Here is a 15,566-nt window from a genome sequence, read left to right as displayed (position 1 = left end):
GTGCGAAGAAGAGCAACGAGATTATCTGAAGAACACAGATGGTTTGTCATACCAAGAAAGGCTGGGGGTTACTATTCATTGCAGGGTATAGGAAACTAGGCATCTGCGTGATCACCTAACTGAAGTCTTTAAGGCTTTAAAAAGGTTGAGTTAACAAAATGCTGTGGGAGTCTTTATTCTTTCCCAGACAACTTTCACAAAACTGATGTTTGTTTTAAATTGAAAATGGACAATTGCAGTACGGAAATTATCTGCCAGCCAGAGAGAGAGAGAGCATATGTTAGGAATAGCATGAATAGAACGAATACGCAAAAAATGAAGTGAAGTGGATTTTATTTTTTTGTTTGGTGTCCTGTGAGCTTGCTTCCGTGCATCATTTTGCTAATACAGTACATTGAGCATTCTTTTGTATATTTGCTAATAGATGGCGCCGACACATTTCCTTCATTTTGTAATGTGTTGTGTAATATTGTTCTTCTGATTACATTTACTGTCGTTTAGTATTTTAAGTATTCATCGCAGTGCAATAACTGTGATATACATGTTACGTTGGCGTATTTCTATTATTGGTCTTGTTCGAGTTGCATCATGATTATATGCGTACATATCAGTTTGGATTCTTCATAGTATCGTAACATGATAAAATCTACAATGGCCATATATTTATTGATGGTGTTTGTGTTTTGTCATCTTAGTGCTTCTGAAGTATTGAATGAATTATTTGAAAATGCTTCAGGATGTGAAAATCACTGTGATGTTTATATATCGATGACGGTAAGCCTAAATCTTTTTTTTCTTAACGTTCGTCGTTGCGTAAATTCGTTTAAAGCTGACACTTTAATTAATTTTATTTATATTCACACTTGCAGTTTGCCCGTTACTGTGTGTATGCAACTCAAAGTTAGTGAGTTTTTTTTTTTTTTCTTTTTTTATTTAATATTCCCCGATTGTAATCAAAGAACATTATGATTATCGAAGTTCACTGATTTTCGCTTACAAATACTCGAGTAAACTTGGGAAAAGATAATCTATGCTGATAACTAGTCTACTTCACAGAGCAAAATAAAAATGAAACTGTAATAATATCTATAGAAGCGTTTTTAATCCTATGTCGTTATAGGCATCGACTTCTGAACTTTAGGTCGGCACGGGGGTTGGGTTGAATGCAATCTGAAAATATGTATTACTAGCAGGGGCAAAAACAGTGTAATAATTTCTCCTACCCCGTTGAGAAGTAGGCGATCATTTCATAAGAATATTTTACGAGAGATTTGGGGTGACCACAGTTACTGATGTAACCTTCCTTTACCTTAAAAAATGAATAAAAAATATAAAACATCTAAATATTTTCAATTTAAATGCATAGACTTCATTTATCATTTCATATCAGTAAGTGATACTTGACCTTACCTATAAAATAGTTTCCCAAACTTTTATGCATTGCACCCCGTATAACATTTTCTACATTTCATGCACCCCATCTTCCACAACGTGCAAATAAACTGATTTGACATAAACTTTAGCTATGAGTATACATACTTTTATAAATTAATACATTTAATCTCAAAGATTAAAATAAAATACATTTCGTACCTGGATTAGTGGGATGGTTTGATCATATTTCATTAACCCTGATCCTGCTCCATAAAAACAACATATGCCCCCCAAAAACAAAGTGTATCCCCACACTTTCGTGAGCTCTGCTATAAAGTTACATCTTAAGCAGGACAGTGTTGAGGCATGTGTTATCGGGATGCATTGGCACATTCACTGCAGTACCCTTTTAGCATTAATTGCATTGTACCAGTAGCTCCAAACCAGGGCAGTTAATTACTGTAAAAAGTAAAGACTGTATCCGATTTGATTTCACTTATTGAAATTATGTTGATTTTGTTCTTAGGATGATTGTCTGTTATGATCCTGTTCCGTGTATTAACAGGGTGATTTAGCAATACGTGATTCATTTGGAAAACTTCTATCCACCCATTGGTTTACATCCAGCCCACCTCTACCAGTCGATGGCAGAAACCAATGGGTGGTATGCTCTGCTACCCACTAGGCTAAGAGGCTGAGCACAATGTAAACAACACATCCCAAGATTACATTCCACAAACATATTCACAACTGCATTGATCAGTTTTTTTGGGTATCTTCACGTATGCACAACGGAGTTGCCATAGTCTGCTCTAGTACTGCCTTCACACCCACACACAAAAAATTACATGGATAAGTAGTAGTAGTAGAAGTAATGGAAGCATGTGATGCAAGAAAGCAAGTGTATGATGAACTTATGTAGCACCAGCCAAAAAGCAAAACCCAATTTCACACATCCATTCTCTCTAAAAGTTTGTCCAGTTCCTCCTTGAATTTATTTAAGCCATCAACTTCCACAATGACAGATGGAAGTTTGTTCCAGCAAGCTGGATATCCTCATTTTTCTCTTTCTTGGTGATTCCTTTCTACTTCTCTCTCTCTCTCTCTCAGGGTAACTCAGAATTTTTTTTTTTTTTGCTGGTGCAGCATAATCCTCAGGCTTCCTTGCACCATATGGCTAATAATAATAATAAATTAACCACCTGCTGACTAAAAGCAAATTTCCACACATCTATTCTACAACTGTCTTTCCTCAATTTGAATTTATGCCCCATCAGGTTTGTAATCTGAACAAGCAGAAGGATCCTATCAGAATTCAGCATGCTCAACCCATTCAAGGCATTATACACCTCAGTCAGATCACCTCGCAGATGCCTAGTCTCCAGCCACTGCAATTTGCAGAATTTAAGCCTCTCCTGGTAAGAGAACCCCTTTGTTCCTCTCACCAATCTTGTTGCCGTTCTCTGTACTTGATCTAGCAACTCTACATCCTTCCTAAAATGAGGCTTCCAGACCTGTAAGCAGTACTTGAGGTATGGCTTGACCATTGCCTTATACAAAGGTATAATCACCTCCTTGTCTCTGCTAGCAAAATTCCTATATATCATTGACAAAACTCGAAGACCTGCTTTGGCAGCCCATCTGCACTGCTCAGAGAACTTCATATCCGACTACACAATTACCCCCAGGCCTTTTTATTCTCCACCTCCCTGAGTGTAGCACCACACACTCTTGGGTTACTGCTACCCATATGCAGTACTTTGCATTTGTCAATATTAAACTTCAATTGCCACTTCTCAGCCCATCTACCTAACTTTTCTAGATCTTGTTGCAGTAGCACACTGTCTTTACTGTCATTAACAACCCTGCCGACCTTTGTATCATATGCAAACTTGGACATTAAGCCTGGTATACCTTCATTGATATCATTAATAAATACACAAAACAACAATGGGCCCAGCACCGAAACCTGGGGGATTCCACTAATAACATTAGTGCAGTGGTGTCCATTTATTACCACTCTCTCCCATCTCCCACTGAACCATCCCTTCATCCATTGCAGTAACCTGCCGTTAATGTCATACCGCTCCAATTTGTACAGCAGTCTTCTACATGCAACAGTATCAAAAGCTTTCCTGAAATCCAAGTATATGATATCCGAATTATTTTTTGCATCCAGGCTTCTGTTGTCACCTGCTGATTTATATGCCGCAAAATTTTCTTCTCTGCCACAAGCCTCATTAGTTCATCGGACATCCATTTAGGCCTCAATCTTGAACAGTATTTCGTAGTTGGTAGGAAAAGACTAGTAGCTTCCAAGATTAATTCCTTTAAGGCTTCCCAACTCACACGTTAGCAAGACAAAAGTCTTGCTAACGTGTGAGTGACCAAACTGCAAGTTCCAAGCAATGTCTGGAAAGTTAAAATCCTCCATTACAAGACATTAATTTACTGGCCTACTCTATTTCTCTGTACAGTTGTTCATTGTACTCCTCAGAGTCATTAGGCCTATAGCACACACACCTCTCATTTTCCCTTTCCTAGTGCTTATGTCACACCAAACTGACTCAACTTTTCACTCTCCACCCATGTCAACTGGATTCACTTCCTTAGATTTTGTGTTTCTTAACTAACAGCATAACTCCTTCTCCCTTCCTACCCTGTCTATTTTTTCTGTACACATCATACACCCCAAATTCCAATTGCTTATAGCTGTGACACCATGTCTCTGATATCCCAACAATATCTGCCTTTGATGCCTTGATAAGCACTTCAAATTCATCAAATTTAATTACTATACTTCTAGCAATGGTGTACATGCAAGTATACATGCACCTGTTCTTACTCTTAGTTACCTTAACACAGTCCATGTATTTATTTGTTCCATGATGACTTCCAGCTGCTCTTGAAATCCCAGGCAACTTGCCCTCTAGGCTGCTGCTCATTATAATAGAAGCAGTGCAAGAATCGCTTTCACCTCTGCCTTCGGCTACTGTTAATCTTTTAGTTTGTGAATCCCCCTAAGATTACAGACTAGTTTATATCTACCATCTGCTTCTGTGTGTCTGGTCTTGGCGCATTATAGCCCTAGTAGCTAATGCGCCAATAAAACCAAAACCAAACCAAACTTCTGTGTGTCACCTGATAATTTATATGCATCCCATGCATTTTCCTTGTTCTACAAATCTCATTATTTCATGACATCCGTTTAGGTTTATACTTTTACTATAATTTCTTAGTTGGTATGAAAAGCCTAGTAGCTTACATGATTAATTCCTTGAATGGTTCCCATTTAGAATTTGCTGATGATAAAATCATCAGTTGGTCCTGCTCTAGAATTTAGAAACTGTCTGAGACCACTGCAGCCACCTTTATAAAAGCAAAAATCCTTCCTTTTTTTTCTATGATCACTGCCACCTAGTGGGTCTCTTACTTGCCAGTTCCTAGTGCACGAAGAATCACTGCTGATAACCAGATCAAGAGTATTGTTGCTTGTTTTTTGCCTCTCTGACATGCTGCTGTAGAAAGCAGTCATCCATTAAATCTACAGAAATCTTTTGCTACTGTGCAATGGACAAACCCACAAATTCCAGTCAACATCTAAGAAAGTTAAAATCACCAATTATAAGCCATTCTGATTTATTGGCTTACAGTACTCTGTTTCTTTGTATAGCTGTTTGGAATACTCGTCACAGTCATTAGGCCTATAACACACTCTTATTCTCATTTTGCTTTCTCAGTGTATATATCACAGCAAACTGACTCATCATTGCACTGGGCAACCATGTTGACTAGATGCACTGCCTTAGATTTAATATGCTTCTTCATTAAGAGCATAACTTCTCCACACCTATCCTGTCTGTCATATCTATATACATTGCAGTCATATTCAGATTCAGCATTGCTTATGTCTCAGTGACACCATGTTTCTGCTATCCCTACAGTGTCTACATTGGATGACTTAATCAGTACTTCAAATTCATCAATATATATACAATGCTCCTATCATTGGCATACATGCATGTTCAACTCTTAGTTATCCTAACACAGCCCATGTATTTTAGCATTTGCATTAGTAGAGGCATATGATGTGAGAAAGCACACACACACACACACACACACACACACACATTTCCCATTTCGCTCATCCATTTGCTTCAAATGTTTGGCCAGTTCTTCCTTGATCAACTTCCACAACTACAGATAGAAGGCTGTCCCAGCAATCAACTACCCACTGGTTAAAGGCAAACTTCTGCACATCCATTCTACAACTGCCTTTCCCCAATTTAAGTTTATGCCCACTCAGGTTCATAATCTGAGCAAGAGGAAGAATCCCATCAGCATTCAGCCTGCTCAAACTATGCAAGGCTTTATACACTTCAGTCAGATCACCTCACATGTGCCTAGTCTCCAGACACTGCAATTTGCAGAACTTAAGCCTTTCTTTGTAAGAGCACCCCTTTATTGCTTTCACAAACCTTGTTTCTGCCCTGTACTCATTCTAGCAACTCTACATCCTTCCTAAAATGAGGCCTTCAGACCTTTACGCAGTACTCAAGATATTGCCTGACCATTCAAACATTATACAAAGGGATAATCATCTCCTTATCCCTGCTAGCAAAATTTCTGTATATCGTTGACAATACCCCATGACCTGCTGTGGCAGCCTGTCTGCACTGCTCAGAAAACTTCATATCTGACTGCACAATTATCCCCAGGTCTTTTACATTCTCCACTATCCTGAGTGTACAGTGGCACATTTTCTGGGTTTACTGCTACCCAAATGCAGTATTTTGCATTTGTCAATGTTAAACCTTTAGTTGCCATCTCTCAGTATGTGATATCAAATCCAATCATATGATATGCAAAATTATTTTTGCATACAATTCCATTGTGACCACATCGTGGTATCCAATCAACTTGGTCAGACAAGACTTCCCCTTAACAAACCCATGCTGTGTCTGAATTATTGCTGCAGTCTTGTCTAGATGATCCTGTAATGCTTCTTTAACCAGTGACTCCATTATTTTCCCCAGAACAGAAGTTAAACTAACAGATCTGTAATTACTCGTGTCACCTTTTGTGAATTGGGGATACATTTGCACATCTCCAATCCATGGGGACCTCCCTTGAATCTAAGGATGCTCTCATATTTATGGTTAAGGGTTTGCTTACTTCCTTTGCCACCTCCATAAATATAACTGGATAGATCCCATCCACCAGAGGTGCCTTTCTTATGTTTAACTTCAACAATTTCTCCTCCACTGCTTTCAGTTATTACAAAATCATTTATCTCCCTGTTAGAGTTTAATGAGCTTCTGTCCTCCACTTCCCAACAGAATTCCTTGTGTGAATATAGATGCAAAATACTCATTCAGTTTGTCATCTATCTGAGCAGGATCATCACCAGTCAACCATTGATGTCAAGTGGACCAATCTGATTCACCCCCTTCCTTTTAGAGTTTACATAAGTAAAGAAGTCTTTGCTGTTTTTCTTTGCATCTTTTGCCAAATATTTCTCGTAATCTGCCTTCACTTGCCTAACCTCTTATTACAGACTAGCTTATATCTCCCATAGGCTTCTGTGTTGCTGGATAATTTGTATGCGTCCCATGCATTTATCTTCTCTGCCCCGAGTCTCATTAGTTAATCTGACATCCATTTAGGCCTAAACCTTGAACGGTATTTCTTAGAACAAAAAGCCTAGTAGCGTACAAGAATACTTCTTTGAATGCTGTTCATTTAGAATTTGTCATTTGTAACATCATCAGTTGTTCCCACTGCATAGAATTTAAAAGCTGTCTCTTGTCCTTTGTTTGGTAAATATGCATTGTTTCGGTGTTTCCCCAAGTGTTCAGATGATAGTTCTAAAGCTGGTATTTTCAAGTAATCTGCTCATTGATTCCTGCTGTATTAAAAATAGTTGCCTGCATTCAAAATACTCTACAAAATAACTTGGTTTGTTGCTAGTGAAACTGCCTGGCTAGCCCTATTTTTATTGTACAGTGAATACAATTTTAATAAAATTATTTGTAGGGGCATGGTGACTTCGTATTACTAGTGTTTTGTCAAAACTTTCATTTTCATTTGAACAAAATAGTTCTGACAAAAATTCCATACAAAAAATATATTTTATTTTTTCAGTTTACCTATGTCTAAAATACATTGCTTTGTAATGAAATAAATATTTTATGTAAAATTTATGAATGGCGCTGTGTAGCTTGCATAGTAAATACAGCCGTGGCAATATTCACTTTGGAGGGGGGGGACTTGCAAGATTTGCATTTTTTCCATGTACAGAAAAAAAAGCAAGAAAAATGCAAGAAAAAGCATGATAGCAAATTTTTTTTGTGTAATCTTTTGATGAGGTAAAATAGTTTGCACTCACACCTTTTACTGTTTTATACACTTATTTTCTTTCTCTCTCTCTCACCGAAGCAATGATACTGTACTGTTACACAAAACAAAAAAATTGGATGTATAATGATAATTTTGGTGAATAGTTATAACCTCGACCCCCCCCCCTTTTTTTTTTACTGAAAGAAATAAGAAAAGTTCAAATATAATAATAAAACAAATGATAATATGGGACCATAATAATAATATGAAAGAAAAAGAGGTTTTCGTGATTTCAGATCTTTCACTCTAGAAACATTCTCATAAGTGATTCACTTAACTGGCAGGAAAAGCATCAGAATTAATAATTAAATCCAGGTTAGTGAAATCTGAACCCACACATTGTGTGTGGGGTCAGTTTTTTTTTTTTTTTTTTTTAATGAAAATCCTAAACACAAAAGGTATTGGAACCTAATATTCAGTACCAGGTATGTATTGATGGCTGAGAAGATAAAAGAAATTGTTGATATTAAACAGTTTTTGTACATTGTAACTTTCAGGAAATATGTATGAAGGAAGATTGTTCCAGAAAACAAAAGCAGAAGATATGAACAAGGAAGAGGAAAAGTAATTTCTGTGAGTTCAGAGTTAAGTGTCTGATGGATGCTGACTGTTTGCAGCTCATGTTCAGACTGGTTTGTTCTTCTGACCTGGCATCTGCCAGGTCAGCCCATGGAAATATCTCTAGAAAATGCATTCAGCAGAAACAAAGTCTATGTGTGAGAGAGAGAGAGAGAGAGAGAGAGAGAGAGAGAGAGAGAGAGAGAGAGAGAGAGAGAGACCTTGTATAGAAGCTTAGTAATTAACCTGATTGTCCTCTTTTGAATGGAGTGAAGAAGCTTGAGAGAGGTTTTGGAGACAACACCCCAAGTGTGGGTACAATATTTCATGGCCATGTAGATTTGAGATTTGTACAGAGTAAGTAGTGGCCGACCGGGCTAGACGGGTGGGTAAAGTGCCTGCTTGGCAACCCAAAGGTCGTGGGTTCGAATCCCGCCTCGGGCTTGGATCAGAGTACAAAATGCAAAAACCTTGGGAGGTGCAATATGGCCACAGAAGCCGATGTGCCAACAACTAACAAAAAAAAAAAAAAAAAAAAGAGTAAGTAGTTATTTTGATGTTTTCTTGATGCAGTGGAAACAATATTTGTGATATGCTTATGCCAAGAAATATTAGAAGTCAGAGTAGTCCCTAATAGAGATATGTAATCTTGTCTAGAAATCTGAATGTCACCAGGATAATACAAAGTGTGACTGTTGCAATAAAATAAATATAATAGAATATTTTATACCTTACAAGTTATCTCCTTCAAAATAATTGCCACGAGTTTGCACACATTGTTCCATACATTTATTCCAAGCACAAAAACATCATCTTCTGTAAGCTCTTTTAATTCTTCAGTCATTTTTTCTGAACGTCTTCAATGGATTGAAAATGGGTTCCCATAAGTACACTTTTCAATTAAAAAGTCAGAAGTGTCTAGGTCTGGCAGTAGGGTGCATGTTAACTGTTAACACACAGGGATTTTTTTTTTTTTTTTTTTTTGGCCAGAAAGTGGTGAACAGAGAGTTCATTGTGTGCTGGAACTTTGTCTTGATGGAGCATCCAACGATCCTTTCGCAATTCAGGTCTCTTCCTTTGAATTTTTTCACTCTACCTTGTCAGAACTTCACTGTTAGTATGTTTGATTGACAGTCTGATTTGGTGAGATGTATTCAACCATAATAATTCCTTTATTATCAAAGAAAACAAGAAACGTAGTTTTCATTTTTGATTTTGACATACATTCTTGTTTTTGGTCTGGGGGATTGGTTTGTCTTCTGTTGCATTGGATATCTTTTAGTTTCTGGGTAGTGTTGGAACAACCAACTTTCATCACAATTATAACCTTAAAAGACATAACTCATGCTATTTGGTGAAAGAGATGGAGGTTGCTGGAGCTTTGCTATGGAAGCTAAATGTGGGTTTCACCACTTCACTCTTCTAATAGCCAAAGTGGGGTGTTTCACTGGACGACGAGAGTCGCCTACCGTTTAGTATTGCCTGGCCACACAGAGGGGCAGCATTTCTCAGTATGAGGTGGATGCCACACCAACTCCTGCTTATGTTGCTTTACATCTGAGTGGTATATTAAGTGCACCTTTCACATAGGAGGATATACCGAGGGTTGATAAGTAAATTGTCTACTTGCATCATCATGAAGGTGCAAGTAGAGGGTTTTTTCACAGAATGACCAGACTTCCATAATTCCGCTCTGCCTTCCATAAAGGCAGAGAGTGGTAATCAATGGACACTGCTCATTGTGGACTAATGTTATTAGTGGAGTCCCTCAGGGCTCAGTGTTGGGTCCATTATTCTTTTCTGTATTTATAAATAATATTGATGATGGTATATCAAGCTTAATGTCCAAGTTTGCAGACACTACAAAGGTTGGCAGGGTTGTTAAGGACACTACTGACGCTATGCTGCTGCAACAGGATCTGGATAGGTTGAGCAGATGGACTGAGAGGTGGAAAATGAAGTTTAACACTGACAAATGTAAAGTACTACACATGGGAAACAGCAACCCCAGAGCAACGTATCTCTGTGGTACTACACTGACAGTGGTAGAGAATGAAAAGGACGTGGGGGTAATTGTGCAGGCAGATATGAAGTTCTCTGAGCAGTGCAGACGGGCTGTAAGAGTAGCTCATGGTGTCATCAATGCTATACAGGAATTTTTCTAGCAGGGATAAGGAGGTAATTATTCCCTTGTATAAGGCAATGGTCAGGCCACACCTTGAGTACTGTATACAGGTCTGGAGACTTCATTTCAAGAAGGATATAGAGCTGCTGGAATCAGTACAGAGAAGGGCAACAAGATTAGTGAATGGAACAAAGGGTTGCTCTTACGAAGAAAGGCTTAAGTTTTGCAAATTACAGTGTCTGGAGACGAGGCACCGGCGAGGTGATCTGATAGAGGTGTATAAAGCCTTGAATGGTTTGAGCATGCTCAGTGCTGATGGGATTCTGCCTCTTGCTCAGAATAATCACCTGAGAGGACATAAATTCAAATTGAGGAAAGACAATGTAGTAGGATAGATGTGTGGGAATTTGCCTTTAGCCAACGGATAGTTGGTTGGTGGAACAGACTTCCACCCCTTGTTGTGGAAGTTGATAGCCTAAATAAATTTACAGCTCAGCTGGACAGGCATTTCGAACGAACGGAGGAAGTGGATGGTTTTTTTTTTTTTTTTTTTTTTGGCTGACCCTGCATAAGCTTGCTTTCTTGCATCATATGCCTCTACTAATGCTAATAATTCAGTTCACTCCATGCTGAAATAGGACTTGAATATCAGTTCTGCCAGTACCTGTGTAGCAGGCCCTAGTGTGTTGTTGGAAAAATGTCTATGACATGCCTCAGGGACTCTCACTGATTGCCAGAGCTGGGCACTCTCTTGTCATTCCTAGTTAAGGTTTCAGATGTCTGTGACAGACCTTAGGAATCCTCAGTGATTGACAGGGTTCAGGCCATAAATTCTCTCCTGATTTTCAGATACTTTCAAGCTTATCCCACTTATTGTTGTAAGTTTTGTTTATAGTAAAGACATTAAAATTGGAACCTCTCTATATAGGATGTGTCATAACATGGGTCATACTTTCAGAATTGATTCACGATTTGAAAACGGGGTTGTTAGGTGTATCTTTGACTTAGACCATATTGCACCACTACATTGTCTGTATGTATATATATATATGTGTGTGTGTGTGTGTGTTTATGGACTGATTTGCATGTTCTGCAAGCTGAAACACCCTGAACATAATTTGAATTTTATAAAATGGTTTTGAAATTTTCAGTGGTTTTAAAAAATAAAATAAATACAAATAAGCAAACGTAGACATTATGAATAAATGTTTGACTTAGTGTGAATCTACTTATTCTTATTTATTATTATTATTTATTTTTTTTTTATCCATAGCCATTTTTAGGCATGTTAGCATATATGCATGTGTACTTGCATGTCTTCATCATGTTGAGCAGATGGGCTGAGAGATGGCAGCTGATGTTTAACATTGACAAATGAAAAGCACTGCATATGGGTAACCGTAACCCCAGAGTAACATATCAGATACTACACTCAGGGTAGTGGAGAATAAAAAGGACCTGGGTGTAATTGTGCAGTCAGATATGAAGTTTTCTGAGCAGTGTAAAAAAGGCTGCAAGAGAAGGTCATGGTGCCTTGTCAATGATATACAGGAATTTTGCTAGGAGGGATAAGGGAGTGATTGTCCCCTTGTATAAGGCAATGGTCAAGTTACACCTTGAGTACTGTATACAGGTCTGGAGACCTCATTTTAGGAAAGATGTAGAGCTGTTGGAACGAGTATAGAGAAGGGCAACGAGATTGGTGAGTGGAACAAAGGGCTGGGTGTTATCATGAAGGGCTTAAGTTCTGCAAATTTCAGCTTCTGGAGACTAGGCACCTGTGAGGTGATCTTATTGAGGTGTACAAGGCCTTGAATAGATTGAGCAAGCTCGATGCTAATGGGATTCTTCCTTTTGTGGACATAATTGAAATTGAGGAAAGATAATTATAGAATAGGTATGTGGAAATTCACCTTCAGCCAGCGGGTGGTTGATAGGTGAAACAAACTTCCATCGGTTGTATTGGAAGTCTACAACTTAAATAAGTTCAAGGGAGAACTAGACAAACATATGGAGTGAATGGATTAGTGAAATGGGAAGGGTTTTTTTTTTTTTTTTTTTTGGCTGATACTATATAAGCTTGCTTTCTTGCATCTTCATCTTCAGCCATTTTCAATCCACTGCAGGATGAAGGCCTCTCCAGCAGCTTTCCAGTTCCTTCTGTTTTGTGCAATGGCCATCCATTTACTAACCACAAACTCATGAATTTCATCTATCCATCTCCACTGTTGTCTTCCAGGTTTTCTTCTAGCTCCACTTGAGTACCATTCTGTTCTTTTCTTAGTCCATCTGTCATCATGCCTTCAAGCTGCCCAAGACCATTTTAGTTCTTTAGTTTTGATAAGAATGCCCTTTACTTGAGTTTGCTGCCTAATCCATGTGTTTCTCTTCTTTTCTAACAGTCTGATTTGCAATATAATTCAGTCCATTCTTCACTGTGTAGTTCTCAGCTTCTCTTCCATTCTTTTGGTGAGTGCCCAAGTTTCACTTCCATGTCACGGTGGGGAGTATACATTGGTTCATTATTTTACGTTTCAGAAAAACTGCGATATTGCTCTTCAGTATGTGACTATATTTCCTGAATGCTATCCATCCAAAATTTATTCTTCTCTTGACTTCCAGCCATTTATCATTATTACAGCTAATAACTTGTCCCAGATAAGTATATGACTCCACCTTTTCAATTACTGCTCTTTCTATGGCATACTTGTTTATGGATATAAACAAGTATGCCATAGAAAGGGACATAATGATTGAAGGATTGATGAATATGGCTAAAACTTTTGTTTTAGCCATATTCATCTTTAGTCCAAAATCCTTACTAACTGTGCATAACTGATTAAGATTTTCCTGTAATTCTTTGGGATCGTGAGCTTATGACCACAATGTCATCTGCAAATCGTAAATGGTTTAGGTACTCTCCATTCACATTGACTCCTTTCTGCGACCAGTCTAATCTTCTAAAAGCTTCCTCAAGGGCAGCAGTAAACAGCTTCGGAGATATTGTGTCTCCTTGTTGAACTTCTTTCTCGATTTTAAATTTGCTACTGTCTTTGTCTAGTCTAATAAAGGAGGTAGTCTTCTCATATACTTTCTTCAAAATCATAATATATGGGGTATCTATGCCTTGTCTTTCCAGTGCCAGAAACATTGCCTTATGCTGTATTGGGTCAAATGCCTTTATATAATCCACAAATGCCAGGCATAATGGTGTTTTATATTCATTTGCTTTCTCGTTAGCTGTGATATTATGTGAAGGTGATCCGTAGTTGAGAATCCTGTCCTAAAGCCAGCTTGCTCTTTCATTTGATTCTCATCAAGTATTCTTTCTAATCTGTTAGTAATGACCCTTGTAAACAACTTGTAGATGTGGGAATAACAAGCTAATTGGTCTATAATTTCCAATTTCTGATTTATCTCCTTTCTTCTTATGGAGAAAAACTATGACTGCATTATTCCGCTGCTTAGGCATCACACTTTTTCTAATGCACTTTGTGAATTAGAAAAATTCACGCCTTGCCAGTTTTTGTGTTGTCTCTTCCTCCCAATTTTAACAACTCTACAGTAACTTCATCTTTCCCCGGGGCTTTCTGATTCTTCATTTTCTTCAATGCACGTTCTACCTCATCAGGAAGAATATCGGGTATGTCATATGTGTTGCTAATTTGCGATCCATCTTCCCCACTTCTGGCATCATTCCCTCGCTCCTTGTATAATTCTCTATAGTAGTCTTCTGCTATTTGAATTATGCCTTCTCTGCTATTTATAAGTACATCGTCACTATTCTTCAGTTTCAGTATCATTTGTCTTTCTGTATTACTGCTCATGGCTGCTGATTTAAGTCCTTTATTTTCCCTTAATGCTTGTTCTACTTTTCTCGTGTTAAATCTTCTTATGTCATCGCTGAGTCTCTTTCTAATGGCTTTGCATAACTCAGTATATTCAATTTTCTCCTTGTCAGTGTTTATCTTGCTCTTCATTTGTCGCCTTTGGTTCATCATAACAAGTGTTTCTTGACTAATTTTTTCTTCTTTGGATTTCTGTTTCTCTATAGGTTGCTTGGGCTTTATCACTTTCAGAAAGTTGTAATATTCCTTGTCAATATCTTGGTCCTGAACAGTCTGCAGAAGCTTAAACTTGTTCTTAAGTTAGCATTAGCATTAGTAGAGGCATTTGATGCCAGAAAGCAAGCTTATGCAGCATCAGCCAAAAAAAAAAAACCCACTTCCACTTCACCCCTCTGTTCATTCAAAATACCTGTCCAGCTGAGCCTTAAACTTATTTAGGCTATCAACCTCCACCACAAGGGATGGGAGTCTGTTCCACCAACCAACCACCCGCTGGCTAAAGGCAAATTTCCGCACGTCTATCCTACATCTGTCTTTCCTCAATTTGAATTTATGCCCTCTCAGGTGATTTTTCTGAGCTAGAGGAAGAATCCCATCAGCATTGAGCATGCTTAAACCATTCAAGGCTTTATACACCTCTATCAGATCACCTCGCTGGTGCCTAGTCTCCAGACACTGTAATTTGCAAAACTTAAGCCTTTCTTCGTAAGAGCACCCCTTTGTTCCATTCACTAATCTTGTTGCCCTTCTCTGTACTCGTTCCAGCAGCTCTACCTCCTTCTTGAAATGAGACCTCCAGACCTGTAAACAGTACTCTAGGTGTGGCCTGACCATTGCCTTATACAATGGAATAATCACCTCCTTATCCCTGCTGGAAAAATTCCTGTATATCATTGACAATACTCCATGAGCTACTCTTGCAGCCCATCTGCACTGCTCAGAGAACTTCATATCTGCCTGCACAACCACCCCCAAGTCCCTTTCATTCTCTACCACTGTCAGTGTAGTACCACAGAGTTGATACGTTGCTCTGGGGTTGCTGTTTCCCATGTGTAGTACTTTACATTTGTCAATGTTAAACTTCATTTGCCCCCTCTCAGCCCATCTGCTCAACCTTTCCAGATCCTGTTGCAGCAGCATAGTGTCAGTAGTGTCCTTGACAACCCTGCCAATCTTTGTATCGTCTGCAAACTTGGACATTAAGCTTGATATACCATCATCTATATCATTTATAAATACAGAAAACAATAATGGACCCAACA

General features: G+C 38.3%; 1 protein-coding gene across 1 annotated transcript in view; it reads left to right on the top strand.

Moving 5' to 3' along the window:
- The first annotated feature begins 465 nt into the window (after positions 1 to 465).
- LOC150077569 (transmembrane protein 59-like) overlaps positions 466 to 15,566 on the top strand; it is a 74,662-nt gene continuing 59,561 nt past the window's right edge. The window contains exon 1 of the mRNA XM_090385945.1: positions 466 to 774. Within this exon, the coding sequence (XP_090242071.1) occupies positions 637 to 774 (138 nt within the window). The 5' untranslated portion in view covers positions 466 to 636. The remainder of the gene's footprint in view (positions 775 to 15,566) is intronic.

The sequence above is a fragment of the Mastigoproctus giganteus genome, chromosome 12 (genome assembly GCF_048544385.1).
Source record: "Mastigoproctus giganteus isolate SK-2022 chromosome 12, ASM4854438v1, whole genome shotgun sequence".
Classification (NCBI taxonomy): Eukaryota; Metazoa; Arthropoda; class Arachnida; order Uropygi; family Thelyphonidae; genus Mastigoproctus; species Mastigoproctus giganteus.
This window is presented reverse-complemented; position numbering and strand designations above follow the sequence as displayed.